The sequence below is a fragment of the Panthera pardus genome, unplaced genomic scaffold (genome assembly GCF_024362965.1).
Source record: "Panthera pardus isolate Hobbes unplaced genomic scaffold, ASM2436296v1 HiC_scaffold_11, whole genome shotgun sequence".
Classification (NCBI taxonomy): domain Eukaryota; kingdom Metazoa; phylum Chordata; class Mammalia; order Carnivora; family Felidae; genus Panthera; species Panthera pardus.
In genome coordinates, this window is record NW_026526666.1 from 71,263,809 (window position 1) to 71,290,797 (window position 26,989).

At 37.5% G+C, this 26,989-nt stretch overlaps 1 protein-coding gene across 1 annotated transcript in view; it reads left to right on the forward strand.

Annotated features, from left to right (window-relative positions):
• ZSWIM5 (zinc finger SWIM-type containing 5) overlaps positions 1–26,989 on the forward strand; it is a 248,859-nt gene that overhangs the window by 165,081 nt on the left and 56,789 nt on the right. Inside the window, exon 2 of the mRNA XM_053896054.1 lies at positions 12,920–13,276. Coding sequence (XP_053752029.1) covers positions 12,920–13,276 — 357 coding nt within the window. The remainder of the gene's footprint in view (positions 1–12,919; positions 13,277–26,989) is intronic.

Genomic DNA, 26,989 nt, shown 5'->3' on the forward strand with positions numbered 1-26,989 from the left:
ATACAAATTGACTATTTTCTTCCAAAACCCAGGTCTCTACCAGACCCACCATCCCTGACTGCTTTGCTCCAAAAAGGTAATGCTGTGCCAAGGAAGGAAATATTGGATGCTTGACCATTATGGCTGGCTGGAGCCCCTAGTGAAGCAAACATATGTTGATTCCTTCCCTTTATGCCTGCCTACTCCTTCTCCTACCAGTCCACCCATTATCTTAATCATTCCAAGACCTGCAGTTGATAATAGACTGTTTTTAAAGCCAGTAGTTCTTGAGCATTTGAATATTTGGTAAGCAAGATGATTTCATAATATATGCCTTTTGGTTTGGAGGGTTTTTTTGTTGTTTTTTGGGTGTTTTGTTTTATTTTGTTTTGTTGTTTTGTATGTTAGAAAATGTGATTGAAGGATCATCACTATGATGATGGTCAGGAAAATTTTGTCTATAAAGTACTTGTTTTCCCTATGAATTCTAAGCAGTTTTCACAACTGTCATTTCTGTCACTTTTTTTGTTAAAAGCCTACAATGTTTCAGACACTGAATTGGGCACTTTACATGTGTTTTCATTCTACATATGAGGGTGTTAAGAGTCAGAGAAGGTGAGTCAAATTTTAAGTAAAAAATAAAGCCACTCTAAGGCAATGACTGATTGAGGCAGTGATCATTAATGACTATTAAAACTATTAGGTAGGGGCACCTGGGTGGCTCAGTCGGTTGAGCGGCCCACTTCGGCTCAGGTCATGATCTTGTGGTCTGTGAGTTCAAGCCCCGCATCAGGCTCTGTGCTGACAGCTCAGAACTTGGAGCCTGTTTCAGATTCTGTGTCTCCCTCGCTCTCTGCCCCTCCCCCACTCATGCTCTGTCTCTCTCTCTCTGGCAAAAATGATTAAACATTAAAAAAAATTAAAAAAAAAACTATTAGGTAGAAAGTTAACAGGGAACTTTATAATGGTTGGATCAGGCTCACAACACCTGAAAACATTGATCAATCCTAAGAGCACAAAAAGAAAAACCATGAGTCATTATTTATCTGCTGATGTGATGTATTAGAAAGTATGCAACACAACCTATGAGGTAATTTTCCCAAAAAACCTGAATCTGGTCAAGTCTCTCTAGCACTAACTTATTATTTTCCAGTAAATAACTGGTGGGGGGCGGGGAGGAGAGGAACTTATAGCTTAAGAGATGAATCAATCAAATGAAATGGCTGGACCTTATTTGTATCCTGATTTGAACAAACATCCTGTGTTTGTTTGATTGTTGTTTTGAGATCTTTTTAAAAAGTTGGTTGTGGTGGTGTGAATACTGGATATTTGATTTTAAGGAACTACTACTAATTTTAAACTCGTATCTTTTAGAAATGTATGTAGAAGTATTTAGCAATGAAATTATATTTCTGGGGTTTACTTCAGTATAATCCCTTGGAGAGGATAGAGAGAGTTGGGAAAGGGTAAAGACTAAGCCAGTTTATGTCTCTGTTGAAAATTATTGAAGCTGAGTGATGGAAACATGGGGTCTCATTATACTGAGCCCTCTTTACTTCTTTGTTTGGAAATGTCCAAATAAGAGAGTTAAAAATTAAAAAAGAGCACACAGTGGATATTCAGTAAGTGCATGCTGGATTCAATAGAGATTTATAGGCTTCTATACATTTGCTTAAATCAGCAAATTATTGATGGACATGTTTATGGCAGTTAGGTTTGCAAGGGGAAAGAAACACTAATTGAACCTATTCTATGTAGCTTTATTCTTAGGAGTAATTAGACTTTTACAAAAAAAATGTTATTAGGTTAAAATAAGGAAAGAAGTACAAATATTTTAAACTGACTTTCAGTTTACATTCTAAAAGCTATGAAGGGAAAAAGGAACTCACAGCAAGGAAACTTCCACAGAGCCACTCAGAGCCTTCTGCCTTTCAAATGGGCCTAGTCCTGGAGCATGAGCTATGCCAGTGGAGCCCAAAGATTTACCAAGCTCAAATGAACATGTTCCCAAGAGCATCATGGGCCTTAACTGAAGCTTCTAGGGGGCTATGTCTGACTTGCTTTGAAAAATATTTTGTAGAAATGTCTGAATTATTTAATAGTGACCTACTGTGGAGATCACTGGAATCTAAATTGATACTCAGCATTTTGTCTCTAATTCCAGATTAATATAGAGGGTTCAAACCATTACCAATGCTATAAAAACAAATATAAGAATTTCAGTAAACCTGACAGTTATTTTCTAATAATGTTTCTGATAGTATTATTTTATAGTTTCTATAAATGTGGTATTGATTGCCATGCAACACAATATTATACACAGAAGCAGTATAGTGTAATAGTATGTATTACATAGTATGTATAGTATAGCATAGCATAGCATAGCATAGCATAGCATAGCATAGCATAGCATAGCATGTAGAGTATGGGCTTTTGAGCCAGACTGCCTGGATGTAAATCTTGACATTGGCACTTAGTAGCAGAATGACCCTGAGCAAGTTACTTAACCTCTCTGTGCTTGTTTCCTTATACATACAGTGGGAATAATAGTAATCAGGGTTTTCCAGAACAAAAGCAGTAGGATATATGTATACGCACACAACATGTATATATGTTTTATTTCATATTATATGTATGTATGTATGATTTATTTTGAGGAATGGGTCTATGTAATTATGGGAGCTGGCAAGTCTGAAATCTGTATGGCAGGCCAGCAAGCTGGAAATCCTTGAGCAGGATCTGATTCTACAGTCTTGAGGCAGAATTTCTTCTTTCTCAGAGAAACCTTAGTTTTGCTTTTAAAGCCTTTTACTGATTGGATGAGATCTACCCACATTATTGAGGTTAATTTCCTTTAGTTAAAGTCAACTGATTTTATATGTTAACCACAGCTACAAAATACTTCTACAGCAATACCTAGATTAGTGTTTCAATAATGGGGTCCTATAGCTTAGTCATATTGACACATAAAACTTAGATCACACTTACTAAAAGATTCATAAAAATTGTGAAAATTTAATGAGTTAAATGCATGTAAAGCATTTAGAATAGAGCCTAACAATTGGGAGGCACTCATAAAGATTAGCTATTATTACACATTCTTTAAATCATAAAGGTTAACTATTATTACATACTCTTTAAATCCCAAAAGTACCCTTGTTCTAGGAAAGATATAATAATAAATTCAGTGATAGTCACTATAAAATCAATTAATATTCTAGCGAGAATGAACCTTAGATGTCTTCTAGACCAGCCTCTCATTTTAAAAAACATGGAAGCTGAGGTCCAGTCTCTTTTTCATGTAGGCAAAGATATTTTGGTTTTTGTAGTGATGAACACACAGAGAGAAAGCCCTGCCCTAGTGGGGCTTCTATCTTAATAAGATAACCATTGTTTCTGCCCAAATCTTACCAATGTTCTTACTCATTTGCATTCAGAAAAGGAATTAGAGATTTGGGTTCAGAGACTGTGCTGCCTCAAAACACAGGTGCCCCAAAACATTGAACTGTTCAAGTAGAAATGTTTATATTCAACTTTTAGATTCAGAAGCTTAGAACCTAAGCTCTTCCTACATTGACATCACTGGCATATTTGAAATTTTAAAGTTACCCTTCTATGGGGTGTCTCTTTTCATTAAGACTTAGGTCATTTCTCAAGAATGTGCTAAATGCTCCTGAGTGGCCTAAGTGAAATTAATAATGTACTTTCTTAGCACCTTGTTTTCAACCACTGGGAAACTTGGCCATTGGGGAAGTTCTCTCTGATTCCTTGACATGGAGACTCATTAACAAAAATTGCATAAAAGCATGAATAATAAATCTATGGGACACTTTACAGTTTTATAAACCACTTCTGAGAAATAGGGCAGGTATAATTATCCCCACTTTACTGAGGAGGAAGCTGAAATTCAGAGTTGTGAAGTGAGTCTCCCAAGACTACATACTTAATAGCAGATCCTGACTGCCTAATCCCAGTATAATATGCTCTCTGCTGTATAACTCTACTGGCCACGTTTGGTCGATATAGTTCTAGAAAAGAGCTGCTTTTCAACCCTGCAGTTCTCTTCCTTAGTTCTAACGTGAAGACAGTCTTGGAGACACTCCTGGAAGAGTCAGGCCCTGGGGCACAGGGGCCACTACATAGCAGGACTCTTCCTTATAAAGCCATTACCCTCAAGAACAGGAGACATCGCTGACTTTCCTAACACACAGAGACAGACACAGAGACTTAGACAAAATTAAAAGAGAAATTTATCCCAAATGAAAGACAGGAGAAGGCCATGGCCAGAGATATAAGCAAAACAGATATAGGTAATATGCCTGATAGAGAATTTACAGTAATGATCATCAAGATACTGGACTTGAGAAAAGAGTGGAGGACATCAGTGAGACCCTTAACACAGAGATAAGGAATAACATAGCAGAGAGAAACACACTTGATCGAATGAACAGCAAGCTGAAAGAAGCAAAGGGATGAATTGATGACCCATTAATTCCAACTTCCATTTCCAGAGTAATGGAAAGTAATCAAGCTGAACAGGGGAGAGAAAAAAGAATTATGCAAAATAAGAATTATTATGTTTGATAAGGTGACCGAGTTTCCTTAAGGAACTTTATCAAACATAATAACATTCATATTATAGGAGTCCCAGAAGAAGAACAGAGAGAAAGGAGAGCAGAAAATTTAATTTGAAGAAAGAATAGCTGAAAACTTCCCTAACGTGGGAAAGGAAACAGATATCTAGATCCCAGAGGCACAGAGAACACCCATCAAAATCAACGATAGCAGATCCACACTAAGACATATTGTAATTAAGTTGGCAAAATATAATGATGAAGAAAAAAATATTAAAAACCAGCAAAATAAAAGAAGACAGTTACATACAAAGGAAACCCCACAAAACTATCTGTGGACTTTTCAGCAGAAAATTTCCAAGCCAGAAAGCAGTGGCATGATATATTCAAAGTGCTGAATGGGAAAAACCTGCAGCCAAGAATAGTCTATATAGCAAGGGTATCATTCAGAATAGAGAGAGATATATAGTTTCCTTGACAAAAACTAAAGGAGTTCATAACCGCTAAACCAGCCCTGAAAGAAATATTTTTAAAGGAAAAAAAATTTAAGTTTATTTATTTTTGAGAGAGAGACAAAGAGAGCAAGTGAGGGAGGGGCAGAGAGAGAGGGAGGGAGAGTATCCCAAGCAGGCTCTGCACCGTCAGCACAGAGCCTAATGCAGGACATGAACCCACGAACCTTGAGATCATGACTTGACCCGAAACCAAGAGTTGGACACTTAACTGCTGAGCCACCCAGGCGTCCCTCTGCAAGAAATATTAAAGGGGACTCTTTGAGTGGAAAGGAAAGACCACAAATGACAGTGTGAAGGTAGAAAACAAAAAAGCACTAAAAATGAATATTTCTGTATAAAACAGTCAAGGAACTCACAGAAGAAAAAGTTGTAAAATATGACACCATCTCCCTAAAACATGGGAGGAGAGGAGTAAAAAATGGATTCAAACTTAAATGACCATCAATATAATATAGACTGTTATATGCAGAAGAGTTATATACAAACCTAATGGTACCATATATCAAAAACCACTATTAAATATGCAAAGAATAAAGAGAATTCAAATCGCTAAAGAAAATGAGCAACCCATGAAAGAGAGAAAGACAACAAAGGATCAGAGAAAATCTTCAGAAACAAAAATAATAAATTGGGGCGCCTGGGTGGCTCAGTCAGTTAAGTGGCCAACATCGGCTCAGGTCATGATCTCACAGTTTGTGAGTTTGGGCCCCATGTCGGGCTCTGTGCTGACAGCTCAGAGTCTGGAGCCTGCTTCAAATTCTATGTCTTCCTCTCTCTCTGCCCCTTCCCTGCTCATGCTCACTCTCACTCTCTTTCTCTCTCTCTCTCAAAAATAAACATGAAAAAAATTTTTTTGGAAACTAATAAAATGCCAATAAATACGTATGTATCAATAATTGTTTTGAATGTAAATGGCCTAAACACTCCAATCAAAGACATGGGGTGACAAAATGGATATAAAAACAAGACTCATCTTGGGGCACCTGGGTGGCTCAGTCAGTTGAGCGTCCAACTTCGGCTTAGGTCATGATCTCGCAGTTTGTGAGTTTGAGCCCCGTGTCAGGCTCTGTGCTGACAGCTCAGAGCCTGGAGCCTGCTTTGGATTCTGTGTCTCCTCCTGTCTCTGCCCCTCCCCTGCTCATGCTCTGTCTCTCTCTGTCTCTCAATAATAAATAAACATTAAAAAAAATTTTTTTAAATAAAACAAAAAAAAAACAAGACTCATCTATACACTGCCTACAAAGACTAATTTTAGACCAAAAGACGCCTGGAGATTGAAAGTGAGGGAATAGAGAAAGAGAAACATCTATCATCCAAATAGATGTCAAAAGCAAGCCAGAGTGGCAGTACTTACATCGGACGAAATAGACTTTAAAGCAAAGACTGTAACAAGAGGCAAAGAAGGACACTATATAATAATAAGGGGGACAATCCAACAAGAAGATATAACAATTGTAAATATTTATGGACCCAATATGGAAGCACTCAAATACATAAAACAGGTAATAACAAACACAGAGGAACTAATCAATAATAATACAATAGCACTAGAGGACTTTAACACCCCACTTACATCAATGGACAGATCATCTAAACAGAAAATCACCTAGGAAACAATGTCTTTGAATGACATAGTGAAACAGATGGATTTAACTGATATATTCAGAACATTCCATCCTAAAACAGCAGAATACACATTCTTTTCAAGTGCACATGGAACATTCTCTAGAATAGATCACATATTAAGCCACAAGACAAGCCTCAACAAATTCAAAAAGATCAAAGTTATACCATGCATATTTTCTGACCACAATGCTATGAAACTAGAAGTCAACCACAAGAAAAAATTTGGAAAGATCACAAATGCATAGGGATTAAATACCATGCTACTAACAATGGATGGATCAACCAGGAAATAAAAGAAGAAATTAAAAAGCACATGGAAGCAAATGAAAATGAATACAGAACAGTTTAAAACTGTTGAGACAGAGCAAAAGCAGTTCTAAGAAGGAAGTTTATAGCAATACAGGCCTTCCTCAAGAAGCAAGAGGAATTTCAAGTAAACAATTTAACCTACACCTAAAGGAGCTAGAAAAAGAACACCAACAAAAACTAAAACCAGCCAAAGAAAGGAAATAATAAAGATTAGAGCAGAAATTGGGGCACCTGGGTGGCTCAGTTGGTTGAGCCATCTGTCTTTGGCTCAGGGCATGATCTCACAGCTCATGAATTTGAGCCCTGTATCAGGCTTGCTACTTTCAGTGCAGGGCCTGCTTTGGATCCTCTATCCCTCTCTTTCTGCTCCTCCCCCCCCCCAAAACAAAAAAATAAAACATTTAAAATTTATAAAGATTAGGGGCCTGGGTGGCGCAGTCGGTTGAGCGTCCGACTTCAGCCAGGTCACGATCTCGCGGTCCGGTCCGTGAGTTCGAGCCCCGCGTCAGGCTCTGGGCTGATGGCTCGGAGCCTGGAGCCTGTTTCCGATTCTGTGTCTCCCTCTCTCTCTGCCCCTCCCCCGTTCATGCTCTGTCTCTCTCTGTCCCAAAAATAAATAAAAAACGTTGAAAAAAAAATTTATAAAGATTAGACCACAAATAAATGATACTGAAACTAAAAAAAAAAAATACAACAGATCAATGAAATGAGGAGCTAGTTCTTGGAAAAAAGCAATAAAACTGATAAACCTAGCCACACTTAACAAGAAAACAGAGAAAGGACCCAAATAAATAAAAGCACAAATGAGAGAGGAGAAATAACAACAAATACCACAGAAATAAAATTATTAAGAGAATATTATGAAAAACCACATGCCAGAAATCAGACAACCTAGAAGAAATGGACGAATTCCAGAAACATACAACAAAACTGAACCAGGAAGAAATAGAAAATTTCAGCAGATAATTACCTGCAAAGAATTCGAATCAGTAATCAAAAAACTCCCAACAGACAAAAGTCCAGGATCAGATGGCTTCACGGGTGAATTCTACCAAGTATTTAAAGAGTTAAAACCTATTCTCAAACTATTCCAAAAAACAGAAAAGGAAGGAAAAACTTCCAAATTTATCCTATGAGGCCAGCATTATCCTGGTACAAAAACCAGATAAAGACATCACTAGAAAAGAGAACTACAGGGCAATATGTCTGATGAACATAGATGCAAAAACCCTCATCAAAATACTAGCAAACCGAATCCAACAATGCATTTAAAAAATCATTCATCAGGGCTCCTGGGTGGCTCAGTCAGTTGGGCTTCCTTCCGACTTCCGCTCAGGTCATGATCTCACAGTCAGTGAGTTCGAGCCCTGCATTGGGCTCTATGCTGACAGCTCAGAGCCTGGAGCCTGCTTTGGATTCTGTGTCTCCCTCTCTCTCTCTGCCCTTCCCCTGCTCATGCTCTGTCTCTCTCTCTCTCAAAAATAATAAATAAAAACGTTAAAAAAATTTTTTTAAATCATTCATCACATCTAGTGGGTTGCAAGGTTGGTTCAGTATTCACAAGTCAATCAACATGATGCATCACATCAACAAGGAAAAGGATATGTACCACGTGATCATTTCAGTAGATGTAGAAAAAGTATTTAGCAAAGTACAACATCCATTCATGGTTAAAACCTTCAACAATGTATGTTTACAGGGTATATACCGCAACATAATAAAGGCCATATATGAAAAACCCACAGCTAACATCATCTTTAATGGTGAAAAACTTAGAGCTTTTTCCCTAAGGTCAGGAACAGGACAAGGACGTCCACTCTCACCATTTTTATTCAACATCGTACTGGAAGTCCTAGCCATAGCAATCAGAAAACAAAAAGAATAAAATGCACCCAAATCAGTAAGGAAGAAGTAAAACTTCCACTGTTTGTAGATGACATGATACTCTACATAGGATACCTGAAAGACTCCACCAAAAAAGGAAAAAAAAAAAAAAACACTACTGGAACTAATAAAGGAATTCAGAAGAGTTGCAGGATACAAAATCAGTGTACAGAAATCTGTTTCATTTCTATACACCAATAATGAAGGAGGAGAAAGAGAAATTAAGAAAACAATCCCATTTACAATTGCACAAAAATAATAAGGTACCTAGGAATAGACCTGACCAAAGAGGTGAGAGACCTGTACTCTGAAAACGAGAAAACACTGATAAAAGAAACTGAAAATGACACAAAGAAGTGGAAAGACAGTCATGCTCATGGATTGGAAGAACAAATTTTGTTAAAATGTCTGTATTGCCCAAAGCAGTCTATACATTTAATGTAATCCCATCAAAATACCAATAGCACTTTTCACAGAACTAGAGCAAAAAATTCTAAAATTTCTGTGGAACCGCAGAAGACCCCCATAGCCAAAGCAACCTTGAAAAAGAAGCTGGAGGCATCACAATTCCAGACTTCAAATTCTACTACAAAGCTGCAGTAATCAGAACAGTGTGGTACTGGAACTTTCAAACAGATGCATAGATTAATGGAACAGAATAGAAAACCCAGAAATAAACCCACAAGTATATGATCAGTTAATCTTCAACAAAGCAGAAAAGAATATCCAGTGGGAAAGAGTCTCTTCAACAAATGGTGTTGGGAAAAGCAGACAGCAGCATGCAAAAGAATGAAACTAGACCACTTTCTTACACCATACACAAAAATAAAATAAAAATGGGTTAAGGACCAAATGGGAGACCTGAAACCATAAAAATCCTTGAAGAGAACACAGGTTGTAATCTCTTTGACATTGGTAGTAGCAATACTTTTCTAGATATGTTGCCTGAGGCAAGGGAAACAAAATAAAAAATAGACTATTGGGACTACATTAAAATAAAAAGCTTTTGGGGTGCCTGGGTGGTTCAGTTGGTTAAGTGTCCGGCTTCAGCTCAGGTCATGATCTCACGGTTCATGAGTTTGAACCTGCATTGGGCTCTGTGCTGAAAGGTCAGAGCCTGGAGCCTGCTTCAGATTCTGTCTCCCTCTCTCTCTGCCCCTCCCCTGCTCACTCTCTCTCTCTCTCTCTCTCAAAAATAAACATTAAAAAACATTAAAAAGCTTTTGCGAAGCAAAGGAAACAATAAAACAAAAAACAACCTATGCAATGGGAAAAGATATTTGCAAATGATATATCCAATAAAGGGTTAGCAGCCAAAATATATAAAGAACATATAAAACTCAACACCCAAAAAGGTAATAATCCAATTTAAAAATGGGCAGAAGACATAAACAGACATTTCTCCAAAGAGGACAGATGGCAAACAGACACATGAAAAGATGCTCCACATCACTCATCATCAGAGAAATGCAAATCAAAACTACAATGAAATATCCCTTCACACCTGTCAGAATGGCTAAAATCAAAAACAAGAAACAAGGGATGTTGGTGACGATGTGGAAAAAGAGCAACATTGTATGCTGTTGGTGGGAATGCAAACTGGTGCAGCCACTGTGGAAAACAGTATGGAGGTTTCTTAAAGGGTTAAAAATACAACTACCCTATGATCCAGTAATCTCACTAGTGGGCATTTACTCAAAGAATACATAAACACTAATTCAAAGGGATACATGCACCCCTATGTTAAAGCAGCATTTCTTACAATAGCCAAGATATGAAAGCAGCCCAAGTGTTTGTCAATAGATGAATGGATAAAGAAGTTGTGTTATACATACAAAAGAATATTATTCAGCCATAAAAAAGAATGAAATCTTACCATTTGCAATGACATGGATAGAGCTAAAGAGTATAATGCTAAATGAAATGAGTCAGAGAAACACAAATACCATATGATTTCACTCAAATGTGAAATTTAAGAAATGAAACAAAAGGGCAAAGGAGGGTCAAAGAGAGATAGAGAGAGACAAATCAAGAAACAGACTTTCAATTGTGGAGAACAAACTTGGTTACCAGAGGAGTGGGGGGTGGAGGATGAGTAAATATGTGATGAGGATTAATGTGTTCACTTGTGACGGGCAGGGCAACTAGGTGATATATGGAATTGTGAATCACTATATAAAAATAAATAATATAAAGTGAAGGCAGTCTTTATCCACACTTAATCATATTTGGATGTAACTTGTTTACTTTGCCTTTAAAATATGACAATAAATATTTTTAAATCTGAAGCTAAGTTTAGCTGAGAAAAAATTTCTGTGAAGTTTTAAAAATATACCTGGAAGCTAATAAAGTTTTAGCAAATAAGTCTTGGATATTTTTCTTGCTCTGGAAATTAATCTTAACTTTTTTAGTAGTGTGCACCTTTCTTTGGATTGAACATAAATGTGCCTTTTAGTAGTGTTAATTTTTCCAGATTGTATGTTTTTAAATTTGGGTCTTATTTTAATTAACCATGATTATCTGAAACTTGAACTTTGGAAAGTTTTCTGTCTGCATTTTTAAATTCTGCTGGGTCACAGTGGTAGCTCTGAAACTTATATATACATCTTTATTATTTGTCAACTATTCTCCAACAGATAAAAGTTTATATAAAATTGCTTCCCTGTTCACAGTGTGCAGTGCAGTTAAGCAGGAAAGTCTCCAAGGACAGGAAAGTCTCCTGTCCCTGATATACCATTTGACACATCATATTGTAATCATTTATTTATTTATTTGTCTGATTTTTGAGGATAAGGACTTTGTCATGGCATCTTTTAGAGGTAGTGTAATATAAATGAAAGAAAATGAACTTTGGAGTCATTCAGACCTGGTTCCAAAACTCAGGTCTGTCATTTACTACCTGAGAGGTTTTAAGCAAATTACTTAACCTTTCTGAGCCCCAGTTTACACAACTTTAAAAATAAGAAAAATAGGGGAGTCTGGGTAGCTCAGTCGGTTAAGCATCTGACACTTGATTTCGGCTCGGATCCTGATCTTATAGTTCGTGGGACAGAGCTTTGTCTTGGGCTCTATGCTGAGTGTGGAGCCTGCTTAGGATTCTCTCTCTCTCCCTCTCTCTGCCCCTCACCCACTCGTGTGTGCACTCTCTCTCTCTCTCAAAATAAGTAAACTTAAATAAAATAAAAAATAAAATAAGGAAAATAATAGCAACCTCATAATGTTGTGATAAATTATTAAAAACACCAGATACAGTTGTGCTATGTGATAGGTGCTTTACAAATATTTGATATCCTTTCTCCTTTTTTTGTTAATATCCCGAGGCCTAGCAGTCTGACACTTAAGATCTCATTAATTGGTTTAAATGACTGAATTATTCTCCCTACATTACAAAATTATTAGTGCTATGTGCTAGTAAGTCGAGGTGTAACACTGCATAGTCTCACTGCACCAAGCTGTGCTTTCCATATTTTATGAGGTTTCTTACCTTTTTGGTATCCCACATGGCCACCATTTTGGAATTGTATGTTTTAAGGAAGAAATGTCAGTATTCTCTTTGTTCTTTCTCCTGTCCTTTCTTGTGGCATTCCTTTGGTTTCTCTTGGATTTATGGCACTTGCCTTAATCTAGATTGTACTTATTTCATTTATAGCCTTGTCTTTTCTCCCAAAGAGTTTACAGTGTACCTTAGAGGTTTTTAACTTATTTGGGGTTCCTTGTTAACCTTTTTAGACTATGATGAAAGCTATGAACTATCCCTGCCCCCCTAGCAAATGTACATGTATACACAACAAGTTTTCATATTATTAGTTCACGAGGTTTGTGGACTCCAGGGTAAGGATTCTTTTTCTAGATATTGTGTTCCTTTAGAGCTGTACCTGAGTTTCATTGACCTTTGTGCTATGGCAGAGCCTACCACATATACAGGAGATAACTTAGCAAAAAGTTTCTGAATCGATTAATTGAAATGCAAAATGAAAATCTTCCAAGTTTCTTATTGCAGAATCTCTAAACGCACTTTCTTTGTTTCCTTAGGCTTCCATCTCAGTGGTACAGTAACTGAGCCAGCTACCACTTCTGAACCAGCAGTGACTTACAAAGTTGCAATCAGTTTTGACAGATGCAAAATCACCTCAGTGACATGTGGCTGTGGGAACAAAGATATATTCTACTGTGCTCATGTGGTGGCACTCTCACTCTACAGGATCCGTAAACCAGAGCAAGTCAAATTGCGTCTTCCTATCTCAGAAACCCTTTTCCAGATGAATAGGGACCAGCTACAGAAGTTTATTCAATATTTAATCACGGCACACCACACTGAAGTTCTTCCTACTGCGCAGAAACTGGCAGATGAGATTCTATCCTCCAACTCAGAAATCAACCAAGTGAATGGTAATTATACAACATTTTTGTTGCTAAAAATCTACTTTGTTGCTTTATTGCGTGTTTAGAGGTTGGGATTTTTTGTTAATATTTTTGCAATTGTGATCACTTAACCTGAAATCAGTTCATTCCATCAAATCAACTATTCAACTCTTAGTTTTTTGAAGCAGTCCAGTTGTCTGTCTTATAAAACTCTTTGCAAAAAAAGGACAGAGAATGTTAGAGTTATGTAGTGATCTAGTTTTTTGGACTTTGTTTGTCCGTATAATACCTGCCCCAGGAGCCTGGAATATTCAGGAGTGAGAGAAAGCAAAAAATAATTTGTGTCATTCAGTGAAATTAGATATATATAAGAATTCTCTTAACATTTTAGGATCCTACATAGCATCAGGGTCATTCTAAAGAGCATCTTTTAGTATTGTGCTCACTTACTCATTCAACAAGTATATATTGAGAACCTGCTCTGTGCAAGCAATAGTGCTGATTGTTGAGAGCATAAAACAGACATGATTCCTGCCTTCAGGTAGCTTATAATCTAGTAGAAAAGACAGATACGTTTGGGGCACCTGCGTGGCTCAGTTGATTGAGCGTCCCACTCTTGATATTAGCTCAGGTAATGATCCCTGAGTTGTGGGATCAAGCCCCGTGTCAGGCTCTGTGCTGGGTATGGAGCCTGCTTGGTATTCTCTTTCTCTCCCTCTGCCCATCTCCCATGCTTGCATGCTCTCTCCATCTCTCTCTAAAAGGAAGAAAAGGGGTGTGGGGGAAGAAAGAAAAGACAGCTAAGTTTGAAACAAATAGTTGTTTTTGTAATAAAGCCAGGTTGTAAAGACTTTATCACAGGAAATCACTGAAGAATTTTGAGAAGGCGTTTTGTTTGTTAGATCCTATGTTCCAGGTATGATACAAAGGACTCCACATATGTTGATTCATTTAGCTTTCAAAACTACTCTGTGAAATAGGTGTTTTAACTACTTCCATTTTTTAAATAAGGAAATTATAACCCATACACACTTGACTTCAAAACTCAAGGTTTTTATGCTTCTCTATACTATCTATTTTTAGCAGATAATTTTGGCACTAATGTAAAAGAGGCAATGAGACCAGGTGGATGGTCTGTATGATATTGTAATCCATGTGCCAAAGGTTCTGCCTCTCCCAGTTGTTCAATAGAACTAATCAAGTCCTATACACAACCTCACCACTCCTCAGAAACAAGGGTAGTCAGACCGACAGGCTTCCAGGAACTCTTGCTAACTAGCAGAAATAATCTTCTATTGCTTTATACAGAAAGCTGTGGTATATATATAATAACTGAGCCCTCTCTAAGTGATACTCTTAAAGAGTAGCTTCAAATATCTCTCATCCCACATAGTAAGGCTGTTCTACTTCTCTGGCCTCCTTAACTCTAGAGCTCTTAGAAACCTGAGTTCTGCCTCATCCCAAGGTCTGTAGCACCAAAGAGAAATACTGCTCTGTACCCCTATGACTAGGTTGTCCCCTGTTTTCATGCTTTATTCCCATTGACTCTTTCTCAGAATTTTTGCCTATTTCCAAGCTCTCTTGCCTTTTCTTCATGTGACCATCTTGGTTGAGGACCTTATAGCACCTGTCTTGTTCATACCACTGCTGTCACCAAAACCATCCTCTTCCCTCTTTACCACTGTGCTAAAGCAATTTTTATCTTTTGTTACACCACCCATCTTATTTTCTGAAGTTAGGTTTAGGTTGCCACACTGAACTTGAGTGTGATCCTCAACCTTCCCCAGGAACTACTACTTCTGTACCTGTGTCTATTCCATACTAATACTAGCTTTCTACTCCCAGCTTCCCTAGTATTCCACAAGGCCTTTCCTAATCTATTTCTACTAACCAATGTTGATATTGGCAATGATAATGAAAAAGGGGACAGAGAATGGAGATATCTTAGAGGTAACATGGACTGGATTCAATATCTGCTGTATAGGATGAGTGAGGAGGGTGAAGAAGAGGAAGAAAAGAAAGATTAGACAAAACTGAATTCCAGAATGTCTAGCTAGGATGATGTTGATGGACTTGATGATAATGTTGTCATTCACTGAGGGAACATAAGAGGAGGGGTGAATTTAGGAGGAAGATGAATTTGGGGTGTGTGGGTGGCTCAGTCTGTTAAGCATCCAACCAGCTGAGCCCTGCATTAGGCTCTGTGCTATCAGAGCCCTGCTTGGGATTCTCTCTCTCTGCCCCTCCCCTGTTCATGCTTTCTCTCTCTCTCTCTTTCCCTCTCTCTCTCAAAATAAATAAACTTAAAAGAAAAGGAGGAAAATGAATTCAATATAAGTTTGAGATACTTGTAGAACATTTAGGAAAAGATTTTTTTAATATGAAATTTATTGTCAAATTGGTTTCCATACAACACCCAGTGCTCATCCCAAAAGGTGCCCTCCTCAATACCCATCACCCACTCTCCCCTCCCTCCCACCCCCCATCAACCCTAAGTTTGTTCTCAGTTTTTTAAGAGTCTCTTATGCTTTGGCTCTCTCCCTCTCTAACCTTTTTTTTTCTTCCCCTCCCCATGGACTTCTGTTAAGTTTCTCAGGATCCACATAAGATACCATATGTTTTCACTCTTATAGGAAAAGATTTCTGTTGGGCAGTTGGATATATGGATCTAGAACTGTGGGCAAAACTCACAATTTTGGAGTGATTAGCATAGGGATATTTGGAGTCTTGTTTCTCTTCCCTGATAAATCTTGAAACACTTAGAACATCTTCCCTCTCCTCTTTCCCAAACTCTGCTCCTCACCAAAACAAAATTAAAAAGCAGGAATAAGATTTCTAAAACTGCTAGCTGCCTGCTTTTAATCCCAAGAATGGATCCAGGCATTGCTGTGCTCCTCACCTCCTTAAAACCTTTTTTTTTTCTTAAGCCCCTATGTGTGGTTTTACCTAGACTTTGCCTTGTCCCCTTTGGTAGACTGTCTTTCTACATCTACCACTGCTCTATGCTCTGTGATTTGATTTGGTAACTCCATACCGTAAAATTCTCTGGCATACAGCATCTTGGTCAGGGCTTCAGTTGCTGCTTGTCCATGAAGAGAGATTTGATACATTGAGAAAAGTAAGGTGACTTGAGGAGCAGGGTTAGGAACCATGTTTTATTAATTTCTGAGTCTCTGTCACCTAGCATGGTACCTGGGAAATAATAAGGGTTTATTAAATGAATACAGCCATGCATATACAGGTGATGCAAGCAGGAGTCAGTATAGAAATTAGCAAAGTAGAAAAAAAAAAAAGAGGTTAGAGTGGGAGAGAGCCAAAGCATAAGAGACTGTTAAAAACTGAGAACAAACTGAGGGTTGATGGGGCGTGGGAGGGAGGGGAGGGTGGGTGATGGGTATTGAGGAGGGCACCTTTTGGGATGAGCACTGGGTGTTGTATGGAAACCAATTTGACAATAAATTTCATATATTAAAAAAAAAAAGAAATTAGCAAAGTAGAATGAGAAATGAGAAAAAGCTAGTAATTATCAAAGTCAGCATAGAACTGAGTTTCAAGAAGTGAATAGTCAACAATGTTGAATATCATGGAAGATACAGACCAAAGCTAACAAAGGTAGAAAGACAATTTAGGGGAAATAGAAACTATACAGAGAGAAGAAAACTTTGAAAAAGTATTAATAATATTATCATTGGAGTAAAAGAAGATATTGCAACCATGAAATAAGAACTGGATACTGTAGAAATGAGTTCACACAACAGAAAGAACTAATGAAATTACAAATATAATGGCAAAATCTTCTAAAACTAAGTGATGGAAAATAAAGGTAAGGAAAGCTCCCACAGAGTAGAGCAAAAAGACAAAAAGATGAAAAACAGGAGAAAAAAAATTGTCAAAAAGTAAGAAAACAAGTCCTAGAAATTCCATTGTTTGAATAATAGGGTTTCCAAAAATGGAAAACAGAGGTAAGGAATTCATCAATGAAATAAGTAAATTTTCTAGAACAAAAGCATGTGAGTTTCCAAAGTAAAGGATTTAACTATATGCTCAGCAGTGGAGGGGCACCTGGGTGGCTCAGTTGGTTAAGCATCCAGCTCTTGATTTCAGCTCAGGTCATGCATGATCTCAGTTGTGAGATTGAACCCCACCTCAGGTTCCGTGCTGAGTGTGGAGCCTGCTTGGGATTTTCTCTCTCTCTCTCTCTGCCTCTTCCTCACTCATGCTCTCTCTCTCAATATAAATAAATAAACATTAAAAAAATGCTCAGCAGTGGAAAAAGAAGAGTCTTTTCAACAAATGGAGCTGGATCAGTTAGATATATTCATGTGGGGGAAAAAAAACCTCAATTCATATCTCATGCCATACAGAAAAATCAATTGCAGATAGATGGGAGATATAAATGTGAAGGGTAAAACAATAAAGTATATAGAAGATAACATGAGAAAATATCTTCATGTGCTTGGAGTAGGAAAATTTTTCTTAAGTAGGAAAAGATTTAAAAATTGGGCTACATTAAAATTTTAAACTTCTTTTTATCAAAAGGTACCACTCAAAGACTAAAAAGGTAGGTAATAGGAGAAGGTATTTATAGTATATATAACTGACAAAGAGCTTATATCCTAATTACATAAAGAACCCCAGGGCACCTGGGTGGCTTAGCCAGGTAAGTGTCCAACTCCTGATTTCAGCTCAGGTCACCATCTCATGGTTGGTGAGATCAAGCCCTGCATCAGGCTCTCTGCTGTCAGTGCAGAGCCTGCTTCAAATCCTCCATTTCCCTCTCTCTCTGCCCCTCCCTGCTTGCTCTCTCTCTCTCTCTCTCTCTCAAAAATAAACATTAATAATAAGAAAAACTCTTACAAATAGTAAAATTGACAAGAGACACAGAAAGGCACTAGACAAAAAGGATATCCAGATATTTAATAAACATATTAAAAGTTACTTTAATTAATAATCATGGAAATGCAAATTAAAACCACAGTGAGATACCATTACCTATCCACCAGAACAGCTAAAGTTTTAAAACTGTCATTAGCAGGGGTGCCTGGGTGGCTCAGTCGGTTAAGCGTCCGACTTCGGCTCAGGTCACGATCTCGCGGTCTGTGAGTTCGAGCCCCGCGTCGGGCTCTGTGCTGCTCCGCTCGGAGCCTGGAGCCTGTTTCAGATTCTGTGTCTCCCTCTCTCTCTGACCCTACCCAGTTCATGCTCTGTCTCTCTCTGTCTCAAAAATAAATAAACGCTAAAAAAAATTTTTTTTTAAAAACTGTCATTAGCAGCTATTGGTGAAGATACTGAGCAGCTGGAACTATTGTAGGTAGGAACTAATATATTGCAGGTATAAATTGTTGCAGTCACTTTGTGAACTGTTTAGCATCATCTAACTAAAGTTGAGCATATGTATATGCCGTGACCCAGAAACTCTTCTAGATGTCTACTCAATGGAAATGAGTAGCATAATTTGTAACAGCCTAAAATAGAAACAATCTGAATGTCCATCAACAGAATGACTAAATAAATTGATACATTCACATAATGGAATATTGTACATCAGTGAAAATAAATTAAGCACTATTGCTGTGCCCCAAAGTATGGGGGAATCTTACAAACATGATGTTGAATGAAAGAAGCCAGACACAAAAGAATAACTCTTGTATGATTCTACTTTTATAAAGTTCAAAAACAAGTCCCTGTTTAGAAGTTAGGATAGTGGTTAATTTGGGGGAAGAAGAAAGGAGATAATGTTTGTGAGGGGGCTTTTAGAATGCTGTTAGTATTCTATTTCTTGACTTCAATGATAGTTACACTGTTATAATGGCTATGTAATAATTCAACAAGCTGTTTGCTTAAGATTTGTACACTTTTAATAATTTATATTTTTATTTTAAAATACTAATTTAAGGGGCACCTGGGGGACTCGGTCAGTTAAGCGTCTGACTTCAGCTCAGGTCATGATCTCATGGTTCACGAGTTTGAGTCTCACATCAGGCTGTGTGCTGACAGCTCAGAGCCTGGAGCCTGCTTCAGATTCTGTCTCCCTCCCTCTCTGCCCCTCCCCCACTTTCTCTCTCTCTCTCTCTCTCTCTCTCTCTCTCTCTCAAAAATAATAAGCATTAAAAATTTTTTAATAAAATAACATACTGATTTAGTCCGGAGCACCTGAATGGCTCGGTTGGTTGAGTGTCCAACTTCAGTTCACGTCATGATCTCACAGTTTGTGAGTTTGAACCCCACATTGGGCTCACTGCTGTCAAAACAGAGCCACTTTGGATCCTCTGTCCCCCTTTCTCTCTGCCCTTCCCGTGCTCACACTCTTTCTCTCTCAAAAGTAAACATTTAAAAAAATAAAATATTAATTTAATTTAAAAAGTGTGTGTATATGCACATGTCTACACACACACATATGTGTATAGGACAAAAAGACTGGAAGGAAATACACCATAATATTAATAATAGTAATCTATGGCTGGTGGCATTATAGGTGTATTTTATTTTCTTTATGAATAGTATATTTTATATAAAAGCATGTATTATTTTTATAATTTTAAAAAGGATGTTTAAGAATGAAAGAAAAATTGGTTCCACAGACTTAATAGTTCCCTCAGGACAGGTCTCATTGTTGAAGCCTAAGTGCTAACTTGGAGCCTTAATCCACATGATGGTTTGTTTCATAATTATTTATAAAAGACATCCTTTCTATTTTATCTTCATTTGTTACCATTTCTCGTACAGTCCTGTGGAAAATTTTACACTATAACATTTACACTGACTGGGTTTACTTTACCACTATTGAGGTCAATTAGTTTCGTACTCAAGACAAATATGAACATATGTAGAGACATTTTTATCTTGTTTTTTTAACCAAAGGATTTTTAAAAAAGATTTTGCCTAGAAGTTAGTGAGAGACAGCTGGAGAGGCTGCTTATGAACTCCAGGCCTAGTTTATCTAATTAAGACTATCTGTGTTCTTGTTCACGCATTCCTACATGCTCTACCCTCCTGTATTCTCTGACCCTTAATTTTGACATTTCATACAGATTAATCTTAAGTTTTCTCCTCTTCTTTTTATATATATTTTTAATATTTTTTAATGTTTATTAACTTTTTGAGAGAGAGAGAGACAGAGTGCTAGCAGGGGAGGGGCAGAGAGAGAGGGAGACACAGAATCCGAAGCAGGCCCCCAGGCTCCAAGCTGTCAGCACAGAGCCCGACATGGGGCTCGAACCCACGAACCATGAGATAATGACCTGAGACAAAGTTGGACACCCAACCTGACTGAGCCACCCAGGTGCCCCAAGTTTTCTCCTATTCTTATTCTACATGATCTCTATAGGCAATCTCAGCTACATCCTTGACTTTAAATGTCATCTATGTACTATGGCTCACAGATCACTTCTCCTATATCCAACTGACTATACATGTCTCCATACAATGGAGACATCCCCAAATCAACATATCCAAACGTGAGTTTATCTTCCTCCCCAAACTTACTCAGATACCAAATAGCACCACCATCTAGCCAGTGGATTATGATAGAAATCTTCTAGTCATCTCTAATACTTTTTACTTATAATCCTTGTGCAGTCCATAACAGCAAGACCTGTTAATTTTACCTCCAAAGTATATTTCATCCTTTTCCACTTCTCTCTATTGATATTGCCATAACCCTAAGTCAAAACTCCTATAATCTCCCATCTTGATTGCTACCATAGTATTCAAACTTATCTTTCCATATTCACTATTGTTCCCTTCTATTCCATTCTCCACACAAAGTAACTTTTCTATAACTATAGATTTTGTCATGGATAAAGTCTACATTTCATATGGCCTACAAAACCTTGCCTGGTCTGGCTTTTGCTTGGATTTTCATGTGATTTTCCCTCTTCTTGGAATACTCTTCCTATCCTCTCTCAGTATAAATGTACATGATTATCACAATAATTTATGACTTTATGCTTTTTTGAGCAAAAAATACAGTATTTCCTCCACTCTTTGTTAGGCAACTCCTAATTCATTTCCTCAGGTGTTCACTTAAATGTCACTTTCTCAGGGAAAACTTCTTTAACCTGTCTTTCTTCTCACACAAATATGTACATGTGTAATTATTTGTTTAATGTCCCTTTCCCCAACCAGTCTATCAAATCCACAGGCATAGGCACTATATATCTACTTTGTTTATCACCATATATCCAGTATTTGGCACAGATCCTGGCACATAGTAGGCTCTCATTTAATATTGATTGAGTAAATGAAAATGTCTTGGAAAATCCTCCTTAGGGCCTTTTGCCGATTCATGCTTTCCCAGATGACTTTCATTCCTTCAACAGTCACACCAACTCCTTGTAGTAGTTTTACCTAGATGCCTCAAATATTGACTCACTCCCTTTTTTGCTGCAGCCACCCATTTTGGCAGCTCTGCTTCTCATCTCCTGGGTTCCTTGTAGATCAGCAAACATTTACATAGTTTATCTTCCTTTATTTCCTATCAAATAAACAAACCCTTCTGAAGTTCTAGTTGAAATTTTACTGATAGTAACTCTCAAGGCTTTGCGTTATCCTAGTCCTATCCCAGCAGTTCTGTATAGTCTGTACACTACGTATTTTTTTAAGGGGTTATTTTATTTTATTTTATTTTATTTTATTTTATTTTATTTTTTTGACAGTAGAATATTTTAATATCTGGGTTTGCAAGTTTAATACATTATTATCTTATTACAAGAATGATAATACCTTACCTTTATATTATTTTTATAATTTCCAATGTACTTGTTTTCCTTTTTAAAATTTTAAAAATATTTATGTATTTATTTATTTTTAATATATGAAATTTATTGTCAAATTAGTTTCCATACAACACCCAGTGCTCATCCCAAAAGATGCCCTCTTCAATGCCCATCACCCTCCCCTCCCTCCCACCCCCCATCAACGCTGTTTGTTCTCAGGTTTTTTTCATGTTTTCTTTTTTTTTCAATATACGAAATTTATTGTCAAATTGGTTTCCATACAATACCCAGTGCTCATCCCAAAAGGTGCCCTCCCAAATACCCATCACCCACCCTTCCCTCCCTCCCACCTGCCATCAACCCTCAGTTTGTTCTCAGTTTTTAAGTCTCTTATGCTTTGGCTCTCTCTCCCACTCTAACCTCTTTTTTTTTTTCCTTCCCCTCCCCCATGGGTTTCTGTTAAGTTTCTCAGGATCCACATAAGAGTGAAAACATATGGTATCTGTCTTTCTCTGTATGGCTTACTTCACTTAGCATAACACTCTCCAGTTCCATCCACATTGCTACAAAGAGCCATATTTCATTCTTTCTCACTGCCACGTAGTACTCCATTGTGTATATAAACTACAATTTCTTTATCCATTCATCAGTTATGGACATTTAGGCTTTTTCCACAATTTGGCTATTGTTGAGAATGCTGCTATAAACAATGGGGTACAAGTGGACCTATGCATCAATACTCCTGTATCCCTTGGGTAAATTCCTAGCAGTGCTATTGCTGCGTCATAGGGTAGGTCTATTTTTAATTTTTTGAGGAACCTCCACACTGTTTTCCAGAGTGGCTGCAACAGTTTGCATTCCCACCAACAGTGCAAGAGGGTTCCCGTTTCTCCACATCCTCTCCAGCATCTATAGTCTCCTCATTTGTTCATTTTGGCCACTCTGACTGGCGTGAGGTGATATCTGAGTGTGGTTTTGATTTGTATTTCCCTGATAAGGAGCGACGTTGAACATCTTTTCATGTGCCTATTGGCCATCCGGATGTCTTCTTTAGAGAAGTGTCTATTCATGTTTTCTGCCCATTTCTTCACTGGGTTATTTGTTTTTTGGGTGTGGAGTTTGGTGAGCTCTTTATAGATTTTGGATACTAGCCCTTTGTCCGATATGTCATTTGCAAATATCTTTTCCCATTCCGTTGGTTGCCTTTAGTTTTGTTGGTTGTTTCCTTTGCTGTGCAGAAGCTTTTTATTTTCATGAAGTCCCAATAGTTCATTTTTGCTTTTAATTCCCTTGCCTTTGATGATGTGTCAAGTAAGAAATTGCTACGGCTGAGGTCAGAGAGGTCTTTTCCTGCTTTCTCCTCTAGGGTTTTGATGGTTTCCTGTCTCACATTCAGATCCGTTATCCATTTTGAGTTAATTTTTGTGAATGGTGTGAGAAAGTGATCTAGTTTCATCCTTCTGCATGTTGCTGTCCAGTTCTCCCAGCACCATTTGTTATAGAGACTGTCTTTTTTCCATTGGATATTCTTTCCTGCTTTGTCAAAGATTAGTTGGCCATACTTTTGTGGGTCTAGTTCTGGGGTTTCTATTCTATTCCATTGGTCTATGTGTCTGTTTTTGTGCCAATACCATGCTGTCTTGATGATTACAGCTTTGTAGTAGAGGCTAAAGTCTGGGATTGTGATGCCTCCTGCTATGGTCTTCTTCAAAATAACTTTGGCTATTCGGGGTCTTTTGTGGTTCCATATGAATTTTAGGATTGCTTGTTCTAGCTCTGAGAAGAATGCTGGTACAATTTTGATTGGGATTGCATTGAATGTGTAGATAGCTTTGGGGAGTATTGACATTTTGACAATATTTATTCTTCCAATCCATGAGCAGGGAATGTCTTTCCATTTCTTTATATCTTCTTCAATTTCCTTCATAAGCTTTCTATAGTTTTCAGCATACAGATCTTGCACATCTTTGGTTAGATTTATCCCTAGGTATTTTATGCTTCTTGATGCAATTGTGAATGGGATCAGTTTCTTTATTTGTCTTTCTGTTGCTTCATTATTAGTGTGTAAGAATGCAACTGATTTCTGTACATTGATTTTGTATCCTGTAACTTTGCTGAATTCATGTATCAGTTCTAGCAGACTTTTGGTGGAGTCTATCAGATTTTCCATGTATAATATCATGTCATCTGCAAAAAGTGAAAGCTTGACTTCATCTTTGCCAATTTTGATGCCTGTGATTTCCTTTTGTTGTCTGATTGCTGATGCTAGCACTTCCAACACTATGTGAAACAATAGCAGTGAGAGTGGACATCCCTGTCGTGTTCCTGATCTCAGGGAAAAAGCTCTCAGTTTTCCCCCATTGAGGATGATGTTAGCTGTGGGCTTTTCATAAATGGCTTTTATGATGTTTAAGTATGTTCCTTCTATCCCGACTTTCTTGAGGGTTTTTATTAAGAAAGGATTCTGAATTTTGTCAAATGCTTTTTCTGCATCTATTGACAGGATCATATGGTTCTTATCTTTTCTTTTATTAATGTGATGTATCATGTTGATCGATTTGCGAATGTTGAACCAGCCCTGCATCCCAGGAATGAATCCCACTTGATCATGGTGAATAATTCTTTTTATAACCTGTTGAATTCGATTTGCTAGTATCTTATTGAGAATTTTTGCATCGATATTCATCAGGGATATTGGCCTGTAGTTCTCTTTTTTTACTGGGTCTCTGTCTGGTTTAGGAATCAAAGTAATGCTGGCTTCATAGAATGAGTCTGGAAGTTTTCCTTCCCTTTCTATTTTTTGGAACAGCTTGAGAAGGATAGGTATTATCTCTGCTTTAAACATCTGGTAGAATTCCCCTGGGAAGCCATCTGGTCCTGGACTCTTATTTGTTGGGAGATTTTTGATAACTGATTCAATTTCTTCGCTGGTTATGGGTCTGTTCAAGTTTTCTATTTCTTCCTGTTTGAGTTTGAGAAGTGTGTGGGTGTTTAGGAATTTGTCCATTTCTTCCAGGTTGTCCAGTTTGTTGGCATATAATTTTTCATAGTATTCCCTGATAATTGCTTGTATTTCTGAGGAATTGGTTGTAATGATTCCATTTTCATTCATGATTTTATCTATTTGAGTCATCTCCCTTTTCTTTTTGAGAAGCCTGGCTAGAGGTTTATCAATTTTGTTTATTTTTTTTCAAAAAACCAACTCTTGGTTTCATTGATCTGCTCTACAGTTTTTTTAGATTCTATATTGTTTATTTCTGCTCTGATCTTTATTATTTCTCTTCTTCTGCTGGGTTTGGGGTGTCTTTGCTGTTTTTCTCCTATTTCCTTTAGGTGTGCTGTTATATTTTGTATTTGGGATTTTTCTTGTTTCTTGAGATAGGCCTGGATTGCAATGTATTTTCCTCTCAGGACTGCCTTTGCTGCATCCCAAAGCATTTGGATTCTTGTATTTTCATTTGTTTCCATATATTTTTTAATTTTTTCTCTAGTTGCCTGGTTGACCCATTCATTCTTTAGTAGGGTGTTCTTTAACCTCCTTGCTTTTGGAGGTTTTCCAGACTTTTTCCTGTGGTTAATTTCAAGCTTCATAGCATTGTGGTCTGAAAGTATGCGTGGTATGATCTGAATTCTTGTATAGTTATGAAGGGCTGTTTTGTGACCCAGTATGTGATCTATCTTGGAGAATGTTCCATGTGCACTCGAGAAGAAAGTATATTCTGTTGCTTTGGGATGGAGAGTTCTAAATATATCTGTCAAGTCCATCTAATCCAATGTATCATTCAGGGCCCTTGTTTCTTTATTGACCATGTATCTAGATTATCTATCCATTGTTGTGAGTGGGCTGTTAAAGTCCCCTGCAATTACCACATTCTTGTCAATAAGGTTGCTTATGTTTGTGAGTAATTGTTTTATATATTTGGGGGCTCCCGTATTAGGCGCATAGACATTTATAATTGTTAGTTCTTCTTGATGGATAAACCCTGTAATTATTATATAATGCCCTTCTTCATCTCTTGTTACAGCCTTTAATTTAAAGTCTGGTTTGTCTGAGATAAGTATGGCTACTCCAGCTTTCTTTTGACTTCCAGTAGCATGGTAAATAGTTCTCCATCCCCTCACTTTCAATCTGAAAGTGTCCTCAGGTCTAAAATGAGTCTCTTGTAGACAGCAAATAGATGGGTCTTGTTTTTTTATCCATTCTGATACCCTATGTCTTTTGGTTGGTGCATTTAGTCCATTTACATTCAGTGCTATTATAGAAAGATATGAGTTTAGAGTCATTGTGATGTCTGTAGGTTTCATGCTTGTAGCAATGTCTCTGGTACTTTGTCTCACAGGATCCCCCTTAGGGTCTCCTGTAGGGCTGGTTTAGTGGTGATGAATTCTTCAGTTTTTGTTTGTTTGGGAAGACCTTTATCTCTCTTTCTATTCTAAATGACAGATTTGCTGGATAGAGAATTCTCGGCTGCATATTTTTTTCTGTTCATCACATTGAAGATTTCCTGCCATTCCTTTCTGGCCTGCCAAGTTTCGGTAGAGAGATCCGTCACGAATCTAAATGGTCTCCCTTTATATGTTAGAGCACGTTTATCCCTAGCTGCTTTCAGAATTTTCTCTTTATCCTTGTATTTTGCCAGTTTCACTATGATATGTCGTGCAGAAGATCGATTCAAGTTACGTCTGAAGGGAGTTCTCTGTGCCTCTTGGATTTCAGTGCCTTTTTCCTTCCCCAGATCAGGGAAGTTCTCAGCTATTATTTCTTCAAGTACACCTTCAGCACCTTTCCCTCTTCTTCCTCCTCTGGAATACCAATTATGCGTAGATTATTTCTCTTTAGTGCATCACTTAGTTCTCTAATTTTCCCCTCATACTCCTGGATTTTTTTATCTCTCTTCTTTTCAGCTTCTTCTTTTTCCATAATTTTATCTTCCAGTTCACCTATTCTCTTCTCTGCCTCTTCAGTCCGAGCTGTGGTTGTCTCCATTTTATTTTGCAGCTATTTTATAGCATTTTTTAGCTC